This window comes from Gorilla gorilla, chromosome 5 (assembly GCF_029281585.2).
Source record: "Gorilla gorilla gorilla isolate KB3781 chromosome 5, NHGRI_mGorGor1-v2.1_pri, whole genome shotgun sequence".
In the NCBI taxonomy this organism is placed as follows: Eukaryota; Metazoa; Chordata; class Mammalia; order Primates; family Hominidae; genus Gorilla; species Gorilla gorilla.
In genome coordinates, this window is record NC_073229.2 from 194,062,511 (window position 1) to 194,085,703 (window position 23,193).

Sequence of the window (23,193 nt, forward strand, 5' to 3'; positions counted from 1 at the left end):
GGGGGCCTTCCAGGTTATAGGTAGACAAGAGACAAAGGATTGCATTGTTTTGAGTCTTTGATGAGCCTTTCGGTGAATACACAATTTACTTGTGAGTGGGGGTAGAGGAAGAGTCACTTAGACCTTAGTGTGGCTCAGTGAAGCTGCATTTTACATAGGGCAGAGGAAGCAATCATGTAGGCATTTGTCTCAGGGGAGCTGAGGGATGACTGACTTCCTGTCCCACACCTGGGAAGATCAGCTAGCAACTACATTGCCAGGGTGAAATTCAGCAGAACTCTTTCAGGGTAAAGATCTTGAGGCCCATGAGGAATTTCCTTGTGGACAAATTATGAGGGAGGTCTGTATGTAGCTTTTTTCTCTTTGTAGCCACCTTATTTAGGAATAAAATGGGAGGCAGGTTTGCCTGAGGCAGTTCCCAGCTTGGCTTTTCCCTTTGGCTTAGTGAGTTTGGGGTCCTGAGATTTATTTTCCTTTCATGATAGAAACAAAAGTTAAGTTCCCACAGCATGTTTCTGGTCATACAAATATTACCAAGCTTCTAAATGAAGACCCAAAACACTTACAGTGTTAAATATTGAGGTATATATGAGCTCTATGGACATTTAAGAAAGATGAATTAAAAACAAGTGAGATAACCACTCAGTGTTTGGTGAGGCAGTGAGTGATGGCAGTCCAGGTGGTGGTTAAATGAGGCAATAATGTTTGCAGAGCAAGACCTCCCCAGGCCCGCCCCCCTTCCCCCCACCTACAGCTCCAGCGCCAACAGGAACAAATGTGTGGGTCACTGAGCACTTTTGTATCTGTCACTTACTGTTGAGCACTTGTATGATTATGGTAGACTTTACAAGTTCTTATAATTTGTATTCATTCATTCATTCATTTTCCAACCTGCTTATTCCAGTTCAGGGTCAGGGTTGTGGGTGGCTGGAGCCTATCCCGGCTGCTCTGGGTACGAGGCAGGACGCACCCTGGACAGGACGCGTTTCCGTCGCAGGGCGAGTCACACACCCACACTCACTCTGGGACCATGGAGATGCGCCAGTTCACCTAACGTGCACAGCTCTGGGATGTGGAGGAGACTGGGGGACAGGAGAAAACCCATGCCGAACCCATGCTGAATGTGCTTCTCCACACGGACGTGGCCCTCCTGGGGCATCCATTTCTTTTCTCACTGATGTTGTGACGAAACAATGTTGAATGAAATGATGTTATTTGAGGACTTCCTATGCTGATTTTCATAGAAAGTTATACTACATACTATTTTAAATATAGTTTGTAATTTGGGCATGTGGAAATATGGGTTCTATCTATCTAAATGAATATTTGGATTTAAAGTATAACAGCAGATTAACGTGATTAACAGCAGATTATATTTGGATTTAAAATATAACAGCAGATTAACTTGATTAACAGCAGATTAACAGCATTATGGTTTCTTCACTTATAGAGTATATTTTAGAATGTGCTACATCCTTAAGAAATGGCCATTTTGGATACATTTCTAGAATTTTTGGGTTGAGTGGTATCTGTGTTTTTAAAGCTTTACATAGATATCGCTGGATTCCCCTCCAGAAAGGTGCTACTCAATTTACACTCTTACCAGCAGTTTATAAGACAAGGTCATTCTCTTACTACCACTTTCCAAAACCACAGTATTTTTACATGTCTCAACTAGTTTCATGGGAAAAGTAAGATCTTACTTTAATTGGGATTTCTTCAATCTGGTGGCATTGAGCCTGCTTTCCTATCGAGGCCATTTGTTTTTCTCTGGTGAGAGTTCCTCCCTAGATGTCAGAGGGCAGCGAGCAGGGGGGCTGCTGGGCACAGACTGTACCTGCCTGGTGCCCTGTGAGCGTGCATGGCCCCTGGCAGCCCTGATGTAGACCAGGCGCCTCAGATGGTGACTCAGAGCAAGGAATGCAGACGTGCAGGATGGGCCGGGAGCAAGGGCTACGCTGGGCACTCCTGCCGGCCACGGGCCTCGGGGCTGGAAGCAGGCATTGGGCTCTAAGGATTAGGAAAATTATTTTTTAAGAAGTTGGGACTTAAGGATGTTGATTAGGTGAAACATCTTTTTCCTGATGAAGGTGGAAAATACCAACATTCCTCACATTTTAATTTACTTTTATCTGTTTTTAGTATCAGACTACTGTCCCCTGTGCTCAGCCTGATACTGTTACTCATTGCGCTGGAGTTGGTCAACATTCATGCTGTTTGTGGGAAGAATGCGCATGAGTATCAGCAGTACCTAAAGTAAGTGTGTCACAGTATGTCTGCAGTCACATTGCATCGTGGGGCAGATTGGGGGTGAGCCTGTAGGAGTGAGATTGGGGCAGTGTGAGTGACACTATCTCCTTGGTGGCCCCACCGCCATCTCAGGCAAGGGTCTGACATCTGGCCTGCAAGAACTCCCACATCCAAATGTCTCAGAACCACGTTTTTTTTTGTTTTGTTTTGTTTTGTTTTTTTCGGAGACAGAGTCTTGTTCTGTTGCCCATGCTGGAGTGCAGTGGCATAATCACAGCTCACTGCAGCATCGACCTCCCAGGCTCAGGTGATCCGCCACCTCAGCCTCCTGAGTAGCTGGGACCACAGCCATGCCACCATATCTGGCTAATTTTTAAATGTTTTTGTAGAGATGAGGTCTCACTATGTTGCCCTTCAGTGATCATCCCACCTTGGCCTCCCAAAGTGCTGGGATTACAGGTGTAAAAGCCACTGTGCCTGGCCAAAAACCCAATTCGTGTATGTAACAAATAGTTTCCAATTCGGGAAGTCCACTTTTAGGACCATCCCGATCTAGGAGTCTGAAGTAGTGTGACACTTGTGTGACCCACTTTACATCCAGAGATTCCAAACCAAGGAGGCTTCCGGGCAGAGGTCAAACAAGCTGTCAATCTGGGCTTGAGTGCAGCTCCAGCTCCAGCCTCCCTCGGCTGCTAGGAAGTTCTGGATATCTTGTTGGTTTTAAGCCAATGCTTTGCAGGTGCCAGGCACCTCAGTACACGTTTAAATGAACGTGAAAATACAACTGGGGTGTCTTATGGAAAGAAGCATAGACTCCTGCTGAGAGTGAGGGGAGCAAACATGCAGACTGTTATCAGCTGAGGACTCCAGCTCAGTGTGCCCCATGCTTGGCACTGCTGGCATTGTGGGCTGGTGCAGGACTGCCCTGCTCATTGTAGGACGCTCAGTAGCAGCCCTGCCTCTACCCACAAAATACCAGTGGCACCCCTACCCTCCATTTGACAGTCAAAAGTGCCCTAGACATTGCCAGATATCCCCTGGGGGACAAAATCACCCCAGTAGAGAGCCCTCCTCTAGACAAATTGTCTGTGGCTTTTCATTATATTATCCTTTTAGCTTCTCTTTAACTTTGAATATTTTCAAGATAAAATGCTGGTGAAGACTACCTAGCAAATGTGGAAAAAGTAAAGATGACATTTATTGTCATCAGTCAGAGTGACCCCGCTGTTAACATTTTGAGAAATATCTTAAGTAAAATCTCTTTAACAGCAACAGCTGTCTCAGTGGCACACATCTTCTCTGAGCCGGCCCCTCCATCATGGGGGATGGAAGCTGGATGTGTGAGGAGGGGGAGGGCACGCTGCCCACCAGGCTCCTGACGGGGCTAAAAGGACTGGCCTGCTTGTCATTGCAGCCGAACCTTGAACAATGCAGGTTTGCACTGCACAGGTCCACTTGTCCAGGGAGCTTTTTCACTAAATATAGTTGGTCCTCTGTATCAGCAGGCTCTGCGTCTCATGCAAACACAGATTGAAATTACAGTGCTCTTGGTTGCAGACATCAATGTGGGAAAAAAAAAAACAAAACACAAAAATCTCATTGCGAAACCCGCATGTTCAGGGGGCCAATTTTTCACACTTGACTTGAGTATGCTTGGATTTTGGTATCCACTGGATGACTGTATATTGTGTGTTTATTTTGTGTTGTGTGTTTATTATATTATGTGTCAGTTTGATGCAGATGACCCCTAAGTTCCTTCCTGGAATGACGGCCGTCCTGTCCAGGCTGGAGAAGAATGTTTGAAAAGGTGCTTGCGTTGGAGCCTGTCCAAGTGTCCAGTGGCATTTACATTTCAGCATTTTTCTCTTTCCTCTAATTTGTATTCTCTTATTTTTTATTTATACGGATTTATTTTTCTTGAATCCTCAGACATAAATTAACTGCAGTTTACTTTAGGAATAATTCCAAGAATGAAGAGAAGACATTTAATTCATTGTTTCATTTTATAATGGAATGGATAAAGAAATTAATTTTTTTTTACAGGTTTGTAAAGTCGATCTTGCAGTACACGGAGAACCTGGTGGCTTACACCAGTTACGAAAAGAACAAGTGGAATGAAACTATCAATCTTACACATACAGCTTTGTTGAAAATGTGGACTTTTAGTGAGAAGAAACAAATGTTAATACATTTAGCCAAGAAATCCACAAGTAAAATACTCTTATGAAAACTTGTAAGTCAGGATGCTTTTAATTTTAACAGATTTTAACAGCGTGTAAATTAAAAACCCAAAGGCAGGGTGGAGTTGAGGGTCTGCTTGACCAGGGTCCAGGTTCTGTTTCTCTGCAGTCTTCTGATTTGCCCTTTCCGAGTGGTCGGTGTGAGTCTCAGTCTGCAGTCTTCTGATGTACCCTTTCCGAGTGGTCGGTGTGAGTCTCACTCTGCAGTCTTCTGATGTACCCTTTCCGAGTGGTCGGTATGAGTCTCACTCTGCAGTCTTCTGGTTTACCCTTTCTGAGTGGTCGGTGTGAGTCTCACTCTGCAGTCTTCTGATTTGCCCTTTCCGAGTGGTCGGTGTGAGTCTCAGTCTGCAGTCTTCTGATGTACCCTTTCCGAGTGGTCGGTATGAGTCTCACTCTGCAGTCTTCTGGTTTACCCTTTCTGAGTGGTTGGTGTGAGTCTCAGTCTGCCTTCCTTTGTGGTGACCAAGTGCTGTTGTAGTTTTTGGTTCCATCTCCCCATAACACACTGTCCAGAGGAAGAAGGGAGAGCTGCCGTCACTCAGAAACGCGTGGCTCCGTGGTTACTGGCTACATGCCTACCCTTGAGAACGATTGCTGTGGCCGGGACCCTCCCCTGCATTCACCGGCCTCGGGAGACGTTGACTCCTGGACCAGCCATCAGGGCAGGGAGGGTGAGGCCCTGAGGCTGAGGAGAGGACTGATGCAGTTTAAGCTTCCTGGGTCAGTGCTGGAGACCAGCTCCTGAAAGGGGAGGTGGGCAGGCACGGGTGCTGGGCAGCAGCCTCCTGGTCAGCATTTGGCAAAAAAAGAAGCCCTTCCCTGTTTTTAGATGTGGGGGTTTCAGTGCAGGGTCTGGGAGAGCTGGGGGAAAGGAGATTAGGGAAGCTGCCATTCATAGGCCCTGCTTGAAGAAGCAAGTGTGTCACTCGAGGGTTCCTGCAGCCACTGCAGCTCTTGAGGGTGCCTGGGACCCCCACTGTCGGAGTTGGCAGCTGCAAAGCTGGGGCTCTCCGGAAGCCTCTGGGCGGCTGCCCTGACCTCATGTCTGCTTGGGCATGGGCCACCCCACCCCACCCTCTGTGAATCACTGCTTCTCTTTTTCCACCTTCCAAACCTTGACAGGGTGCAGCTGGCAGTCATCTAAGGACTGGCATTCTGTGGCTGCTTCCGCTCAGGAGACCTGGGGGCCGTGGGTGGCAGCAGAGCTGAGCACATGCTGTCTGTGCTCTGCCAGCTCAGCTCTGGCCCCTCTTAAACAACACCTCTGGGTAAGCATGATGCTTCTGGCTAATGTGATGCAGCTTTCTCTTGTACGATTGAAGATGGTTCCTCCTCTTCCCAAAAGTGGAGACACAAAGCACAAATCCCATGTGTCAGTATTCCCACTCTGGGACTGTTCTTTTATAGCGCTGTCACACCTCTCTCTGATACACTTGCATTTAGATGGTGACATAGGGTTGACCATCCTGCTAGTGGTGGTGCTGGGATGGGAAGAGGGAAAGAAAGAACTGACTCGTAGAGTTATCTCGTAGATACTGGTGTATCTTACCATTGCAATGAGGAGACCACACAGAGCTGCTGCATGCACTGTTTTTGCAAACTGATGATCTGGCAGAAGTTTGTGTTTGAAAATTCCCTTTTTGCCACTGTTCCATGTTCCTTTCCTTTGCCTGTCTGGGTTGTGGTTTTTCACCCGGTGAGTTAACCCAGACCTCATTCCTGACAGGTCTTTTCCATTACAAATCTTTCTCGTTTTGGGTAACTGTAGGTTTCCACTGACTTATCACTGGACTTGGGAATACTAAGAGGTTCCCTAGAGAATCCCCTAAATTTCAGACCCTCCTCCCGGCCCCCCATTCTGTGGTAGGAGCTGTGTTTCCCCAAGACAGTCGAGAACAGTCACCTGGCCATAGCAGCAAACTCTTCTGGCTCATTGGCACAAGGCATCCAGTGCGGCTGGGTGGCAGCCTCCGCCTGCAGGACAGTGGGCACCTCGTGTCCCTCTGTCGAAGCATCCAAGGAATGAAGACACCCAAACCAGCAGCGTCCAGAATTGTGAGCGGAGAATCCAAACCTTGCTAGTGGTGCAGGAGCGTAATGAGAGGAGCCATTCCCGCTCCACATGCACCTCCACCCGTGTTTTCCGGCCATGGGAGAACCCACACCACGTGCTGACTGATGGTTCGGAGTGCAGGGCATGTCTTGGGCAACCCAGCAGCCCCCGGGGCGCCTTGTCACAACCAGCACTGCCCGGTGCTTGGGAGGCTCCCCGAGGTAATGTGTGTGCCGGGATCACGATTACCATGGGCCTCACTGCTGAGCTCTGCTTGAAACAGGTCTCCTGGAAGCAGTTCTGTAAGCAACCTTGCAGCAGATGAGGCTTCTGTGAGCCAGGTGCAGTGGCCAAGAGGCGTCTGTCCCTCTGAACACATGGCCCAATGTGCTTGGGGGCTGGCTCTTCTTTCCAGGTGAGTTTTTCATGCTAGGAATTGTTGGTCTCTCCCATTAGCAGATTTATACATTTAGCAGTGGACCTTAGCCAGACTAGCCTTGGAGTGACGATGCCCACGCGGTTGGAGCCATTGACAACGTCCTTCACTGGCTCTACGGCCACTTTGTTGATGAGAACATTGAGCAAGCAAGGCTGGGTGGCTGGAGAGAAAGGCTAACAGGCATGAGGCAGCCATCATGCCACCTGCCTACTGAGAGCATGGGCCCCCTCCCCCGTTGTTCTTTAGGGCCACTCAAATGGGTTAGAACTTTGCCAATTTTCACCTTCAAGTGGTGTCAGCTGTCAGCGTCTTTTACAGCAATCAAGTCTAACTTTTAATTCAGGTGAGTGATCCTAGGGAAGTCCCCGTGAGGCCAGTAGGTGCGTGGTGAGGGGTGCTGTCCGTGCAGCAGTGTGGGCTTGAAGAGCGTCGGAACCACTTGTTTGTGTATCTTGTGCTCCAGAACATGCCAAAGCCTAATCTGTGTGTGCGTGTGCGTGCATGCTCGTGTGTGTGTGTACACCTATATACCTATTAAATATATACATCTTGCCTGAATGTAATGATGACATGCTCCCGCTGTTGCCTCCCCTGGTGACGTGACAGGTCAGAAAACGCAGTCTTTGGTGGTCCGCTTAAGCTCCAGCTAGCTGTCACTAGCTGTGCGATGGTGAAGTGTAGATGTTCAGTATCCATCAGGGCCTAGAGGACAAGCTGAGAGCTGGTTCTCAGATTAATAATTATCTGCAGAAGAGGGTGTGGTTTTGTCCCAGAACCCTAGGGGTCTGTGCTCTGGGCTTGTCTGTGGCTCTGCCATGCATCATGGGATCTAATTGCCACCGTGGCCCGATGAGGAGACCAGCTTTTACATCAACCTGCTCTGGAGGCTTTGCTCTTTCTAGGCCTCATGCAGAACTGGCAGTTTGTAGGTTAATTGGAAAGTGAGCAGAGTAGCCTGTGTGAGTCTGGTGGATGTTGGTTGCAGAGCTCCAGAGAGACTCAGAGTGCCTGCCCCTCTCTAGTGCCAGTGAATGCGAGCACAGCAACCTGTCTTCCCCCTCGCGGAGTGCATCCACACCTTCCTAGATCACAGGCCCTGGAAACTCCAGAGCAGCAGCCCTGTGCATTCTTATGAGAGTTACGTCCCACCCCAGGTGGTCATAATGTCACCAAAACAGTGGGGTGTCTTGTTTCCTGTCCACATCATTAATGTGATGCACCATGGTGGCGTCCTGTGGAATGGCAAGATAGCCGGCAGCCCTGAGCTCTAGGTTGTGTGGAGGAACTGGAGAGGCAGCACAGCCCTGATGCATGCCCACCAAGGCTGCTGCTGTCCCTGCCAGATGAGAACAAGACAACTTCTGGACGTGAGTTGGCAGGAGACAAAACCCCAACCCATATCAGTAGGTATAGAGAAAAATCATCTGCCAGATCAGTGGCTGCAGACCAGAGATCCGGGACTATATCGATTTGTTCCAATAAAGAGACCACATCTGAAGTAGCAGATGCTCAGGCTCCTGGGCCGGGGCCTTGTGTCCCAGGGAGGCTCTGCTGTCTTGAGCGGCAGCTCTGTTCCCTGCAGGTGCGTGGGCAGCCATGCTGCTGGGCTGCCTCGCCTTCCCTTGGTATTCTTTCCCCTGTTGCCCATCCTGCTTCTGATGAATGCTTCCTTGGTCAACTGCAGTATACGTCCATCCCAGTTACAGTCACATCATAAATGGCTACAATTGGTTGTTTTTCCTTAAACAGTGTTACATATCTCTGTTCACAATTGAATTAACTTAGAGTTTAACCCTTAAGAGGCAAATGTCTTCTGTTCTCACCTTCCCGAGGGATCCTGCCACATTGACCATCTTGCTAGCAGGGGTCACAGGTGTAACAAGAACGGATTTCTGCTGGCTGGTGGTCCACGGTGTAGCGTGGCTCAGGGGACCCAAGAACTCGATGGCAAAGCTGCTTCAAATTCTCCTGCATGCTTGTTCTTTTCTTTTTGCCCTTTTTCTTCTTTCTTCCCCTTCCTTCCTCTCCTTCTTCCTTCCTTCTTCCTCTCCTTCTTCCTCTCCTTCTTTCTCTCCTTCTTCCTCTCCTTCCTCTCTTTCTCTTTCTCTCTCTCTTTTCCTTTCTCTTCCCCTCCCCTCCCCTCCCCTTCATCACCTAGGCTGAGGTGCAGTGACACAATCATATCTCACACCAGTCTCTAACTCCTGTGCTCCCATGCTTTTTCTTTTCTTCCTTTCCATTTTTGTTTTTGTTTGTTTGTTTGGTTTTTGAGACAGAGTTTTGCTCTTGTTGCCCAGGCTAGAGTGCAGTGGTACGATCTCGACTCACTGCAACCTCTGCCTCCCAGGTTCAAGCGATTCTCCTGCCTCAGTCTCCCGAGTAGCTGGGATTACAGGCATGTGCCACCATGCCCAGCTAATTTTGTATTTTTAGTAGAGATGGGGTTTCACCATGTTGGTCAGGTTGGTCTTGAACTTCTATCTCAAGTGATCCACCCACCTTGGCCTCCCAAAGTGCTGGGATTACAGGCATGAGCCACTGTGCCTGGCCTTTATTTTCTATCTCTGCTGGCTGGCTGAATACCTTGAGCAGACCAGAATTACTGGAGGCAAGGGAAAAATGGAAGATTAGATAAATTTGTTCCATCAAAAGCAATGATGAAAATGATTATTTTCAAAGAGCAACAGAAATATTGGTCCAAATTCACAAGTATTCATCTGACAGGCCATATTGGAGAGTAAAGGTAGTTATGCGTGGGCCTTCTGAGTGCACGGTCGTGGAATTTAGCTACAGGATGAATGTTCTCCTGCTTCCGTAAGTTGTTTTGATGAGATGTGAAGACATGTTCTGAACAATATTAGAAGAAAGCATCACCTTGGTACATCTGGCACCTGCCCTGCCCCCGACCTTTTCCTGAGTGAACAGAAGCCACGTCCCTTTTTAAATTAAGTGATGGAACAGCCTGGCCTGTTCCATGTCCTTGCTGCTGTCTCCTGTGCTCGCTCCTCTGGGGCTCCAAGCATGTGGCTGAGAATCCATTTGGGACATCCGTTCCCCATCCATGCCTGGCTCTATCATTAAACAAAGTGAAGATAGTCTGATGTGACTGGCTTTCCAAACTCTTACTTGGATTCCCTGTAATGTAGACTAAACAAATGGCTTAAAATTCACTGTTTGCAGAGACCTTATCCTCTGCTCCACTCAGTAGAGACATGACCTGCCCCTTGAAGCTCTGCTCATTCCACTGCCTTCCTGACAGGCATGTGCGCAGCTTCAGGAAGTTCTCTGAGGTCAGAAACCCTGTCGTTTTACCTGTTTGCACCCCCTCTTTGTGTGTCCTGAATATTTTTACTACCTTAAATGTGGGTTCTTTCCCCCACAACATTTGTTTTAAATAATTTTAAAGCTACAGAAATGTTTCTAGAATAGTCCAATGGATTCCCACATGACAATTCAACTATCGTTGGCATTTTGCCACACTTATTTTCCCCATTTAAGTACACATATATCATTCTTTTGACTGAACCATTTTGAAAGTTAGTCATTGTGATGTGATGTTTTGCCCCCAAATACTTGAGCATTCATCTATTGAGAACAAAATCATTCCCCTTCAGTTATCAAATTGAGGAAATTTAACAATAACACAGCACCATTATCTAATACATGGTCCATATAAAAATTTTCCCAGTGTGCATGATAATGTCGTTTATACCTTCGTTTATACCTGTTGTTTGTTTTTATCCAAGCACCACAACTGCTTTTAGTTACTATGTCTTTTATTTTTAAAATCTGGAATAGCTCCCTTTTTGTTTTTTTCTTTCTATGTCAGAGACATTTTTGAAGTATTTATGTCACCTTTACAGAATGTTCATCAATTGGCTTTTGTTAGATTGTTTCCTCAAATTTGACAGTTTTAAAGAAACACTGCATCCATGATACTGTCTGAACCAGTGCATCACATCAAGACACATGATTGACACAATAATGCTGTGTGCCACTCGCTGCATCACAGCAGGACACACGAGGCACATATCTGCTGCTGTGCACTCCTCAGTGAATATTGCAGGACGTGTGGGTGGGGCCAGGTGTTGTCAAGGTCCCGGCAGGTCGCTCTGCCCTCTAGACACAATGGCTGGATGGGCGGTGGACACCTGCTCTGCGGAGCCTGGGCAGCAGCTGAAGATGATGTGGGGAGGGGCTGCTCAGCTGGGGCTGGAAGGTGAGGAGGACAGGGCTGGGCTGGCCGCCTTGTGGAGATAGCAGGACTTGAGGGAAAGTCAGGCCAGGGATGCAAACCAAAGCCTGAGGAGAAACTGCAGCGCCGTTTATGGCCTCAGCTCCCTTTCTGAGACCCCGTTGATGTGAGTGCTTTCAACAAGCCCTCCAGGGAATCTCTGCTGCTTGCAACCAAAAAGTAGTGACCACTGGAAGAGCCAGCCCCTGCGAGAGGACAGAGGCATGGCCGCCATCAAGAGGCAGGCAAACCCCAGAGAAGGAGGCCACGGACTTGGCAGTGGACGACCGGTGTGCGATCTCAGTGCCACAGGTTACTGGTTTTCTGGCAAGATGTGTACCTGCTGACAGCATGGCTTCCTCGTCTGCAGAGTGTGACAGTGACATTCCCTGCCTCATTAGACAGACGTTAGGATACAGTGAGGCGCGGTGCTCAGCCCCATTCTGGCACGTAGCATCGATAAACACCAGCTCTTACCGGATCGTTCCCTTATGCTGGGAGGAAAGAAACGATTTGGATTTCCTCTGTCTACAAGTCCAGCTATCTGCATGTGTGTTCAGAGGACGTTCTCGTATCTCAGGAGTGAAACCAAAGCATCCTGTACATCTTTCCCCCACCCCCACTCATAGCCTCGGATTCTCTGCACAGCTTTAGTAAAGGCGCTGATGGGGAATCGGATGCCTGACCCCGAGTCCTCACTCTGTGGCTCGAGCTTAGGATAACTTCAGGTTCAGCTGAGGCCTCTGAACTGTAACTCCGCCCCGTGGCCGCATGCGTCGGAACTCCTACCTGCCCTTTGCCCTTCTCGAGGCCGATGCTTGACTGGAGGAGGGCTGGCAGCAGAAATGCAGCTGACCGGGTTGCGTTTTCGTACGGCTGACTAAAGGGGATACCGGTGGAGACTCATTTCTCGTTTTATTTTTCAACGATTTGGCGGAGAAGCTCCTCTTGTGAATGGACTTTGGATTTCTCGGAGCTGCGCTGCGGGTCCCACAGTGTGGCTTTCGGCCCGTGCTGTGCTGGCGCTTGCACTTCCTCTGGCGGGGCACGGGGTGGCGCTCCCGGGTAAAGCAGCGGCCAGCGGGAGCCCTGAGTGAGGCGCTGCCTCTCCCGCTGAAGCGGGTTCCAAGGCCACCGTGAGGGGGACCATCCATCCAGGTAAAACGTGTTCTTTCCTTGTTCCTTTGCGAATCGACGGGGATCAGGCTTCCCCAGGTGGTGAAGTGAGGAACAGGGACCGCGGGGCTCGCCTGACCAGTGGGGTCTCCATCCTTGTCCGTGCTGACAAAAGACAAGAACAGACATCGCCTGAAATCTTCCCGCCTCCGTGAGGGAAGCCTGCGTCTGGGAACGCGCTGCAGGGAAGTGATCCCTGAGTGAGGAAGGAGGTGCCGGGGCATCATTAATCAGACCTCGGGAGGCAATGCCGGGAAGGTTCTTTGTTTAAAGAAACACTCACGTTTAAAGAGCACTTGGTGCGGACTTGCTGTGGCCATCGCCCTCAACAGCTCATCTTTAGGAGGTGCAGGCTGAATTCACGCCTCTGGGTCGTCCATGTCTGCCCGCCGCGCAGAGGAGACAGCGAGAGGCCTTCCCACCGCACGGCTTTTACGGGAAGCTCTTCACATTGGCTAGAGGGGTGTGGTTTGGTTTATAGCCGCACCAAGTAATTTTAATAGAACTCAATAACTGTGTTGCCTTGCAGGCTCCGAGTGCTACAGGCAGACCCGAGTCCGAGTCTTCCTACGGTTCATTGTCGCCCTCTGGATTTCCTAGGGACTCCAGATACGATGGCATCAATGTCAGTTAACTTGGCACTTCTTAAAATAGATCTATGATCAAATCTTAAGTTTTTCCGAATAAGACTCTGGATGAATGCAGGAAGGTCATTTGATTACTTTAAAATAAGAGGATTTTCTGTTAAAATATTGAAAAAGCCAGTCATAAAACTAAGCTCTGTACCAATGAATATAGTTCATGAAGCCAGCAGCACAGGCTTATTATTATAAATATCAAACACCACCATTATGAGTAAGCTCATTTATTTTCAAAGCACTTTGCGATCATTAATTGTTCACGTCTGTGAATACCCCCTGAGAGACAGTATTATTAACTGCATTTGAAAGGAAGAAAACTAAGGCACAGAAAACCCGTAATTCATTGTCCTGAGGGGAAAAGGAGACACCAGGAACACGGCTGTCCTTTCGCTGCGTCTTCTCTTTGGTAGAGATCCAGGGACATCTGGAACATCCACCCTCTTTCTCCCACTCACGGCCATGCCACCACCTAGCACCGCACTGACATTTCCTCTCAATCTCAGGATAATCACATCGATGTAACACTTGGCAGGTTTGTTATCTCAATGTCTATTATCTCAAAAATTAATCCTAATAGAAACCTTAGAAAGAGGCAATATTAGCCCCATTTCATAGGAAAATGAAGGATCAGTGCAAAAGTGACAGGTCTGTCACTGGCAGTGCAGGGCAGGGCCATTGTGGTGAGTCAGGCCTCAGCTGCAGGTCTGAGTTTATGCCATTGCCCCCATCTGTGGGGTCTAGGAGGCTGTTGTCTAAGCAGAAGGCATGACCCATCAGGGGCCATGGGTGGTGGGCACAGAACTGAGTCATCTGACTGCCTTCCCACCCACCTGTATGTGTTCTTTGTTTTATAAGTCCTGTGAGGGTAGTTTAGGACCTTGTCCCTTCCCACAGCATAGCACAGAAAATTGGGCAAGTCCAGACCATGACTAAATCCACTTTAAAAAACCCACCCCCCTGAGACCGGCGGATTCTCTCCCTCCCCACTTGAGATATGATGTTGCCTTAAATGGTCCAGCAGTTGCGGAGCCTCAGGGGGCCTCTCTGCCTTAGTTGGTGCATTCCAGTGCTGCTCGGTCTATATTTCCAGATCTTGCTTTTATCCTTTTATTTTCTAGAGTAATTGATAATTCCAATCTATCTGGCCTGCATGAGATTTATAAAATAAATTGACATAATAGAAAATAAATATTTTATGGAGCCACCACTGTGTGCAAGACATTCTGCTGGGGAGGCTGAAGGGTCCCACAGCTTCTAAGGACCGGTCCCTGGCCTAATGGAGTTCACAACAGATTGAGAAAGGAGGAGGGACACCGCTGACACAGCCCACGCTGCCCAGTGCCGGGTGCAGGAGAGGCAGTGGATGCAGGGGATTGTGGGCAGGGTGTGCTGGGCCTGGGCCCTGGCTCCCTTTGGGAGCCTCATGGCCGCTCTGCTGTCTTCCTCCGTGCATGGCCTGGGCCGCATTGTGTGCTGTGGAGTTGTTGGATCAGACCTGGATGCTGCAACCCAAGAAGAGAGAGGAGGACAGAGCCCAGGAGAAGAACAGCACTCGGCAGCCTGACCCCTAAAAACCAAACACAACAGAAACCAAGCCAATGGCGATGGTTGAGAAGAACCAAGCCAGCGTGTAGGGGAGGCTAGGGTGGCACCCTGGGCATCCAGGGTGGAGGGACTCGAGGAAAGGAATGACCGGAAACACAGATGGGGAGGCCCAGAAGGCCGGGGGCTCAGGCTGAACTGTATTGGGGTTCCCAAGGGGCTGACGGGGAAGTGAATTGTCAGAGGTGGTCAGAGCCACAGATTCGTGGGGAACATGTACTGTGGCTCAGGATGGAGAAAAGGTGGGCTGAGGTTGGGACGGTCGGTGCAGGTGGGTGCACGAAGGCGTCTGGAGGAGGAGAAGCTTTACAGCCGATGTCCTGGAGGGGCCGCAGACAGGAGGCACCAGGTGCTGGAAACCCCAAGCTGTTCCTTTTCATCGACGAAGAGGGGAGTGGGAAACGTAGGGCGAATTTCAGAGTCTACTGTAAAGAGGAAGGATTTACCTGCCACAGTGTTGCTGGGTGATCTGGGCAAAGCTAGGGGAGCTGGTTTATGAGGAGTGAAGAGATAGGGTGGGGAGGGGGAGATCTGGACCTGGGCTTGGGAAATGTGAGGGGATCCAACTGCGAGAGACCAGAGGCCTCAGGACAGTGGAGCCCAGTTCTTTTCTCTGCAAATAAATCTCAGTTTTCCACATCTCAACATGTGAGGCAGCTCACCCTAGTTTCTTGTTCTTTCTCTAAGAGGGTTTGGCCTTCCATTGCCTATAAATGGGAGAAAAGCTAATGGGGCTCACGTCCATGGAGGGGAGTTCAGGATGAGGCTGGTGGTTCAGGCATCCTGTGAGCCCAAGTGGAGGCCACTGGCCTTGTGGTGCTTACAGAGACATGCGGCAGCTGTGATCCACATTGAGGGTGAGAAACAAGTGTGAGGCTGCAGACACCTGAGAGGCACTGTGGGGGCAGCACCCCGCAGGCAGAGGCAAACGGTGGGCGCGCAGTTTCCCTTCCCATCTGGTGTCCGCTGGTGGCTGGCAACCCCATGCCGAGACCTTTGGTGCCTGCGCTGTCCCCACCCCCTTTTACCCAGGGCCCCTGATGTGCTCGGCTCTGCCCGGCATGAATCCCAACAACTCTCCCTGCCTCCTGCTTGTGCGAAATGTGCAAACGTGAACTTGCCCAGTACTGAAGAGCTCAGGACCTTGAGTTCCAAGAGCCGGGGAGAAACACTTTGTTGTTCTTTAGACCCAACAAGCCAAATCTGTTAACGCCAAGCCTTCATTCCTGAGACCACCCTCCCTTTTGATGGTCCTAAGGTGCTGCCACCTAATTTCATGACTTTTGCCACTGAAAAAGCTTCCCAAATTCGTACTGAGGCCACGCCTTTCAGAGGGGATGCACGAAGGAGGGCGGTTCATCGGAAGTGAATCTGAGATTAAACCCACGTATCTTAGCTCCCCAGTGCTCCCCTTCATCATTTCTAGAACATACGTAATAGCATGTCCTGGTCTTCTTGGTGGTCTCCTTAGCGATATAGGGGAAGGGCAGTTTTCATATCAACTTTCTTTATGTTACCATGAATTAGCTGCTTGCTGAATAAACTTCTCAGACAAAAATCCCACACTTCCCGAGTATTCGCCCTTCCACACCACAGTCACTTGCTCTAGTGTTTGCACACAGTTACATTATTATCAAAACTGCAGTTCAACTAAATGCTCCAAGTGCAGGTGAAGGTCTGTCCTCAAGGTGCTGGTTGAAGCAGGTGACTGGAACAGTTCCAGGTCCCTGCTGTTCTGGGGTGTCAGCATCAGCTCCGTTCAGGGGTGACAGACAGCAAGGCCCCAGCCGGGAGAGGCCAAGGGGACGGGAGTGAGAGGGAGAGCTCAGAGGCGGGGCAGGAGCCTTAGGATGGGGGACGCCAGGGCCTTGGCAGGCGGCCACCCCAGGACCAGGCAGGCTCCCCAAGCCAGGGGTTCTTTCCCTCCCAAGAGCAGGACTGAAAGGAGGCTCAGGAGTAAGGGGCAAGGGCGGATGGTGGCAGGTGCAGGGGGTGAAGGGGCCCCGCCTGGGATAAGATGGCAATGGAGCTCAAGGAAATAGAAGCGGCTATGTTGCCACAGTGGCCACAGTGCAGGAGCAGGTGCTGCTGGGGAGCTGGGCCCCAGGCTTTATCTACACTGTCTCACTGTAAGTCCGCTCCCGACTTGGCACCATTGTCTGACTCCACACATTGCCATAGCCCTGTCAGGCAGGTGCTTGCAAAGGCCACAGAGCCATTGAGTGGGTGCAGGAGGGAAGCACACCAGGAATTTGGCCCTGGCCTGAGGCTGCAGGAGACAGCTGGCTGTGGTCAGCAGGGCCCGAACCCTGGCTCTGGAGCCTGCAAGCCACCCTGAGGGTGCAGAAATCTGAATGTCTGGGGCCATGTGCAGAGTGTGGCCAAGTCATAGCTGTGGCTTCAGCATTCAGAGCCTCTGCCTCTACTGGGGATTAATGCAGGTTTCCAACATCTCTGTGTTTGGTCAGTGCTGATCTTTTTCCTAACTGGCGACTTATTGGTTCCAGGAGAGTACTGGGCAGGCTGCAAATGTCTGTGTTAAAACAGCTCTGCTGGGCTAAGACAGGACAGAAGCAGACAGCAGGTGGATGAGACACAATTTCCTATCCAGCAGAACCTGCAGCAAGCTCCACAGCACCCTCCACGGGCTCAGTCTTGCTCCCGGGAAGATGGTTAATTCCATCAGGTCAGTATTTCCACACCTCCCGAGCCTCCACTTTCCTCTACGTGTTCTCTGAAACCCACCCCCCTGGGCTTGCCACTTAGATGATTCCAGAATTGCCTCACCACCCTTTACTTGCAGAACCTGGCCTTCATGTTATGGGGATGATTAGGAAAGAAAGTTGCTTCAGGAAATGGCCAGAAAGGGGTTCCACAGAACTGGCTTATGAAATAGTTTTGCAGAATCTGTAATTAGTAAGCTAGAAACAAAGGCAAAAGAAAAAACAGAAAATCTTATTGTAGAAAACATGCTTTGCAGTGTTTGAAAAGGCTGTTCTTGTTAAATTAACCCATTAATAAATACAAACCACATAACATTTGCTTTTTAATTATTGTCTATAGTGTCAAAATAACTGGTCTATGAAGCCAGTGGGAGTCTGTCTAGTTGGAAAATAGTAGTATTTATTCTTTGAGGCCCCAAACATAAAAGAAAGTGTTGTTTAAATAAAAACATGGTGTGTGAGCATGAGAGGTGAGTGGACAATGGGAAATTACTTAATGGGTACAATACTCATCTTTTGGGTGAACACTAACAGCCCAGACTTTAGCACTGTGCAACATATCCATGTAACAGAATTACACCCATACCCCATACATTTATAGAAATAAAAAAGATGCATCATAAACTGAACAAAACAGCCTATGATATATCTTGAAGAAATCATGCTTTAAAAATGATAATTTCATTATTGTATGGGAGAAAACTCACATGGCTCATAAATGAAAAACATGAAAAGCATTCAGTATAGTCTGTTCTCCATCCACATCCTCCTCTGCCTGGTTTCATTACACTTCTGTGTGTAACAAAGTCTTTCTTATTGATTTCTAGGAACTCTTTATATGTGGCACTAAGGGCATGAGTTATGATTAGCTTTTTGTGCATCCTTAGAGCTTCCTGATACAGATGCAAACACACAGGAATATGAGTGCTCACCTTCATCTTCTCTGTTTTACACAAATGGTGGCAGATTACATGCACTTTACCACACCTTGCTCTTATAAATTGGATAATCCCCCCTATGAGTACATGTAGCATTCCATTTTCTTACAGCTGTGGAGTATTTCAGTACCACACTGTATGGATGGTTGGTGTTGATAGACACAGATTCTTTCAAATCTTTTGTTATAACAGATAATGCTGTTATCTTGCTAATATACCATTTTGCACCCATCTTTAGAATCAGTCCCTAGGAGTGAAATTGCTGGGTCAGAGGACACATCTTTGTAATTCTGTAGGTGTTGCCAAATTATCCTGCATGTGGTCATGTGATTCGCTCTTCCCAGGCATGAAGGCCACTACTTCTCCACGGCTCCCTACCTGCACATCAGGAATGTCTTCTGACATTTGCTGATCAAATAGGTTTCCTATTATATTATTAGTAAGGCTGAGCATCTATTTAGTTTCTTTTCACTGGACCATTCCATCAAAGTTTTTTGCCTATTGATCTACTGAGTTTTTTTTTTATCTTTTTCTTATTGATTTTTTGGAGCTTTTAATATATTAAGGATGTAAGTTGTGATAAGAGGTGAAAATACATTCTTTTCCTCAGTGTCTGTCTTGATTTCTTAATTTGCTGATGGTAGTTTTTCATGCAGAAATTCCTATTTTTAGGTAGTTTAACTTATAAATTCTTTTACTGCATTTGGATTTTTCAGTTTTAATTTAAAAAATCATGGAATTTGTCCATGATTTCTGTTAGTATTTTTATGGCTTTACTGATAACATTTAAATATTTTATCTATTTGAAATTTATTTTTATATACATTGTGGGACATGGGTGCAACTTTCATCTTTTATTATTTATTTTGCTGAATGCTACTCAGTTGTCCTAATGCCATTTATCACACAGTTTTTTTCACTAACAACTTTAGAAGTCACTTTTATGACTTACTAATTTCCCTCCTATTTTTGTGTCTATCTGTATTTCCTGTGCTTTTCTGTTGTTCTGTGTGTTTATTCATGACCCAGTACAACAATGTTTTAGTTATTAACACTATTATATGATCTAAGAACTGGTAAGGCTAATTTTCTCTTTACTTTTTTTTTTTCTGGATTTTCCTATTTTTGTTTGCTTCTTTTTCTATTTGAATGTTAGAATCAGATTGTCTAGTTCTCACCTCACAGTAAAATAAATTAACAAATAAATAAAATACAAAGATCCAGAAAAACCTCAGTCTATTTTTATTTAGGTGCATTCATTTACATAATAAGTCAGGGAAAGTTGGCATTTTATGATGTTGAGTCTTCCTAGTCGAGAACATCATAAGTCTTTCTATTTGTCCAAGTTTTCTTTTATAAACTTTCGAGGGTGGATAAAAATGTATCTCATATAGATGTTAACTTTCTTGTTAAGTTTATTCCTGGGAACTTTTTCTTGCTAATTAAATGGGAGTAATTTCTTTTGTTATATCTTCTAAAGCTATTGGTTTCTGTATATCAATTTTATCCCTACATCTTACTAATTTTCTTATTTGTTGAAGAAATTAACTTGATATTGTCTTTGGTTTGAGATAGGTGTATCTTACCATGTTATGAAAATACTTATCAAATCCTATTTTATTAAGTTTTTTAATGCTAAATTTCATAGATACGAAATGCAGCTTTTATACAGATTATCTTATTTTTTTTAAATCTTGGATCTGTTCAGAGGAATTACCCATAATCAGCTTTTGCAAACATTTTCTAAAGTTTTTGAATTTGATTTTCACATACAAATGTGTTTGCTTGTCGTTTACAGCATGTGTCATTCAAAACCCAATTTTCCATGAGGATGCCATGTTTTCCTAAGCATTTGGAGTTCCACAGCATCTTGAATTCATTTAACAAAATGTTATGAAGAAAAAACTTAGAATTAGTACAGTTGTGTCATTATTTAAAAGCTAACATTTTTCTCCGAGCTTGAAAAATAATAGATACCTTTTCTAGTGAAGAAAGCACCTTAAATTCTTTCTTGAACAAAGTACGTGTGTGTGGATGGATGAGTAGATTGGTAGGCAGATAGATTAGATAAACATTGTCAGTAAATTTAAATGGACATGATGCACACTTTAAAACTCTCTCTGAAATAAAATAATGAGAAGTAAGAAATCCGAGCCCACAGATACTGGCCTGTTCAGGTGGTCCTGCTGAAGCACTGTCTCCATGGAAACAGAAGAGTGCCAGAAGGAAGGACTGAGGAGACACAGCAGTGAGTCCACGTTCTTCCCCGAAACACCATCATTTCCTAAGCTTATTTATCACCTTTTAATTCTACAGAATCACATTGTGATTTTATAGTGACTAAGGACCAAGAGTAGAAATGTCTTATCTCCAAGGCATGGAGCAGGCACTTACCATTTAAAGGAAGCAATCTTCAGGCTTTTACAGAATATTGATCTCTTGGGAATGTCAGCAGGGGCACAAGGAGAGCAGTCGATGCGTCTGGACTCATAAATCGCTCACGTTACATCCAATATGCAGTGTATGATATGACGTGTCATGGAGGTGTCTGCAAAGGCACCACAAACACCAACATCTGGGTTACTTATTTGTCTCCTCTGCAGTGAAGCTGGCAATAAACACATCTCCCAGAGGCTGGGGAAGGTGGGAAAGAATGATCAAATGAAAGCTGCCAAAATGAGGACATTTTTTCTGTCTTCATGAATCATCAGCCATAAAACAACAGCAGGACAGGGGTTGCGTCCTTCTCTCTGCTGCTACAACCAGCAGGTGATGGATTGGACATGGTGGCTACAAAACGCAGATGAAGGTCAGCACTGTGTTCTGGCTGAGACTTCTCAAATTCTCACTTCACAGTTAATTTTTGTTTCAAACAATGAATGTTGTTGTTATTTTAATGATAGCATACGTTTAAAACTTTGATGCTTCCATTTTTCAAAAAGGGCAAACCACCACTGACAATAACAAAATCCTTTAATACAACAGCACTGGGGAACAGAGCCCAGGGCTTCTCCATTTGCTGATTCTCGGCACCTCCGTCTCTGTTACTCTCTGATGTTTCTTAAAGGCTGTCATATATGCATGGGATCAATGCGGCACAGCAGAAAACCAGAAATAAATACAATGAGAATGAAGACGAGGCGGTTCTGGACAAGGTGCTGCTCAACCAGGAGGCGGCAGCAGCAGGAGAGTGGACCTCCTTCCACTGAAGCTGCGCATAAACAGGACCTTGGAGGCCAGTGAGCTCCCTGCCCCAGTAGGGACGTGGCCTGCTCCAGGCAGAGGGCCGTTGAGCAAAGGAGAGAGGCATCAAAGTAGAATGACTTCAACTTTTTTAAAGGTTGAAAAACGCTGAATAAAGGCATTACTGTAAAGAGTATGGGATTGTTTATATTTGCTGAGTAATCAATACCACATATTGCTTTCACGTTGTTTGCTCAGCTCTGTTCCAGGGCACATCCAAGAAGCATGGGCATGTTTCTGTGCTCTTACAAAGCCTTCTTTCTATTACGAAGCCTGCAGCACACACAAAACAGCCATCAGCAAGAGTGTCTGTGGCCCCAGTGCTGCCCTAGGCAGCACACGAGAGTGATGGACTTTGAGTCCCTTTATTTTCTGCTCTCTGGAAGGAGGGGTTTTAATAGAATTTATCTTTTTATATATTCTGCCTAGCATTAGAGAAGCAGACAATTTTAGTCAATCATTCAAGACCATCCTGCAACCTCAGCTTTTGTGCTTTACAACCTTGTAAAGAAACACAGCAACATAATTAATTACAATTACAGCACTGTGATGTGAAATTTCAGCCAAAAATCTAAGTCAGCCAAAAATCTAAGTCATTGCCTTTGGCCTGAATTCCTTTAGCATAATCTTAAGACAGGAACACGCATGCCTGATCCAAGGGCCTGTGCACATCAGGTGCACCTCCCAGCAGGAAAGGCTCGGAGGCGTGGGCCACGGGATCATGCAGAGTTGGGCTTTCATTCAGCATCCCCGGGAATCAGGACATTGCACTCACACACACACTTGCCACACAGCCTGGCAGGAGCCAAGACAAGGTTGCAACACTTTCATCTTTAAGAAAGGAGTTTGAAAACATTCGCTGCAAATTAACACAACTTTTCTGGCTGGTATGTGCCCACAAATGGATGCAGCTGCACCCCGGACCGACCTGGGCTCCCTGAAAGATCAGAGGGAAACGTGAGGGACAAACCCATTCAGTGCAGAGCTCTCTTTCTTCAAGCAAGGGAAAAAAGATTTCCAAATTTGAAAATGACCTTCGCACCTCCCCTCCTTTCTGTTCCCCTCTTCAGTGGAATGTTTGAACAAGCACTGATGACTCGCTCCCAAATAGCCCAGATAAGGTTTTACAAGAACAGGTGGGCCTGCTTGAAAGATAAACTTTTCCTGAAGCAACAAGAAGACAAATGATCCGAAACTTGCAATTTGGTTAATGTTTCTCTCTCTCTCTCTGCCTTGTGTGTACACAACTCCTTCTGGCCGGCAGCAGGAAGAGTGGCCCTGTGTGTGCCAGGCCTGCAGTCTCTCCTCTCAGCTGGTGTCTCCAGTGAGGGACCTGAGTCATCGCACACATGAGCCTGTGCTCAGCCTGCACATCTCCCGCCTCCCACCAGCTGCTCCTCAACTGCCAGGGCCAGACTGTGGCAAAATCTCACTCCTCTGCCGATGCTGGGGTTTCCCTCGTGTCTGGAAGGTGGTGTGCTTGGTGGCCTGAGCACTGCAGTGAATCCATGTTTCCCTCCAAGCACCCTGTTCTGTCCTCCAACTTGGCCGACAGCTCTGGCCAGGGACGCAGCCCAGCTGGTGCCCACCCCGCACTCTGTCCATTTCATAAGAGCCCTCGGTTTCCTCACTTCCCTCAGATTTTGCCAAG

At 47.2% G+C, this 23,193-nt stretch overlaps 2 protein-coding genes across 9 annotated transcripts in view; one reads left to right on the forward strand and one right to left on the reverse strand.

The window, feature by feature from the left end:
* Positions 1-4,480, forward strand: part of ERMARD (ER membrane associated RNA degradation) — a 30,775-nt gene extending 26,295 nt beyond the window's left edge. For 6 of the 8 annotated variants that reach the window (XM_031012467.2, XM_055391698.1, XM_019030097.3 and 3 more), the window contains 2 exons: positions 2,143-2,256; positions 4,294-4,480. In XM_031012467.2, the coding sequence (XP_030868327.2) occupies positions 2,143-2,256; positions 4,294-4,477 (298 nt within the window). In that variant the 3' untranslated portion in view covers positions 4,478-4,480. The remainder of the gene's footprint in view (positions 1-2,142; positions 2,257-4,293) is intronic. The other 2 variants (XR_004070720.2, XR_008681096.1) reach the window with 1 other exon arrangement.
* Positions 4,481-10,753: 6,273 nt separating this feature from the next.
* On the reverse strand, positions 10,754-14,233 carry LOC101152894 (putative uncharacterized protein encoded by LINC00242). The gene has a single exon (XM_019028931.4). The coding sequence runs from the start codon at positions 12,620-12,622 to the stop codon at positions 12,005-12,007; it is 618 nt and encodes a 205-aa protein (XP_018884476.1). The 5' UTR covers positions 12,623-14,233; the 3' UTR covers positions 10,754-12,004.
* Positions 14,234-23,193: the final 8,960 nt, after the last annotated feature.

Coding starts and splice junctions, on each gene's coding strand:
- LOC101152894 (XM_019028931.4), bottom strand. CDS start 12,622: ATGATGCCCCGGCACCTCCTTCCTCACTCAGGGATCACTTCCCTGCAG.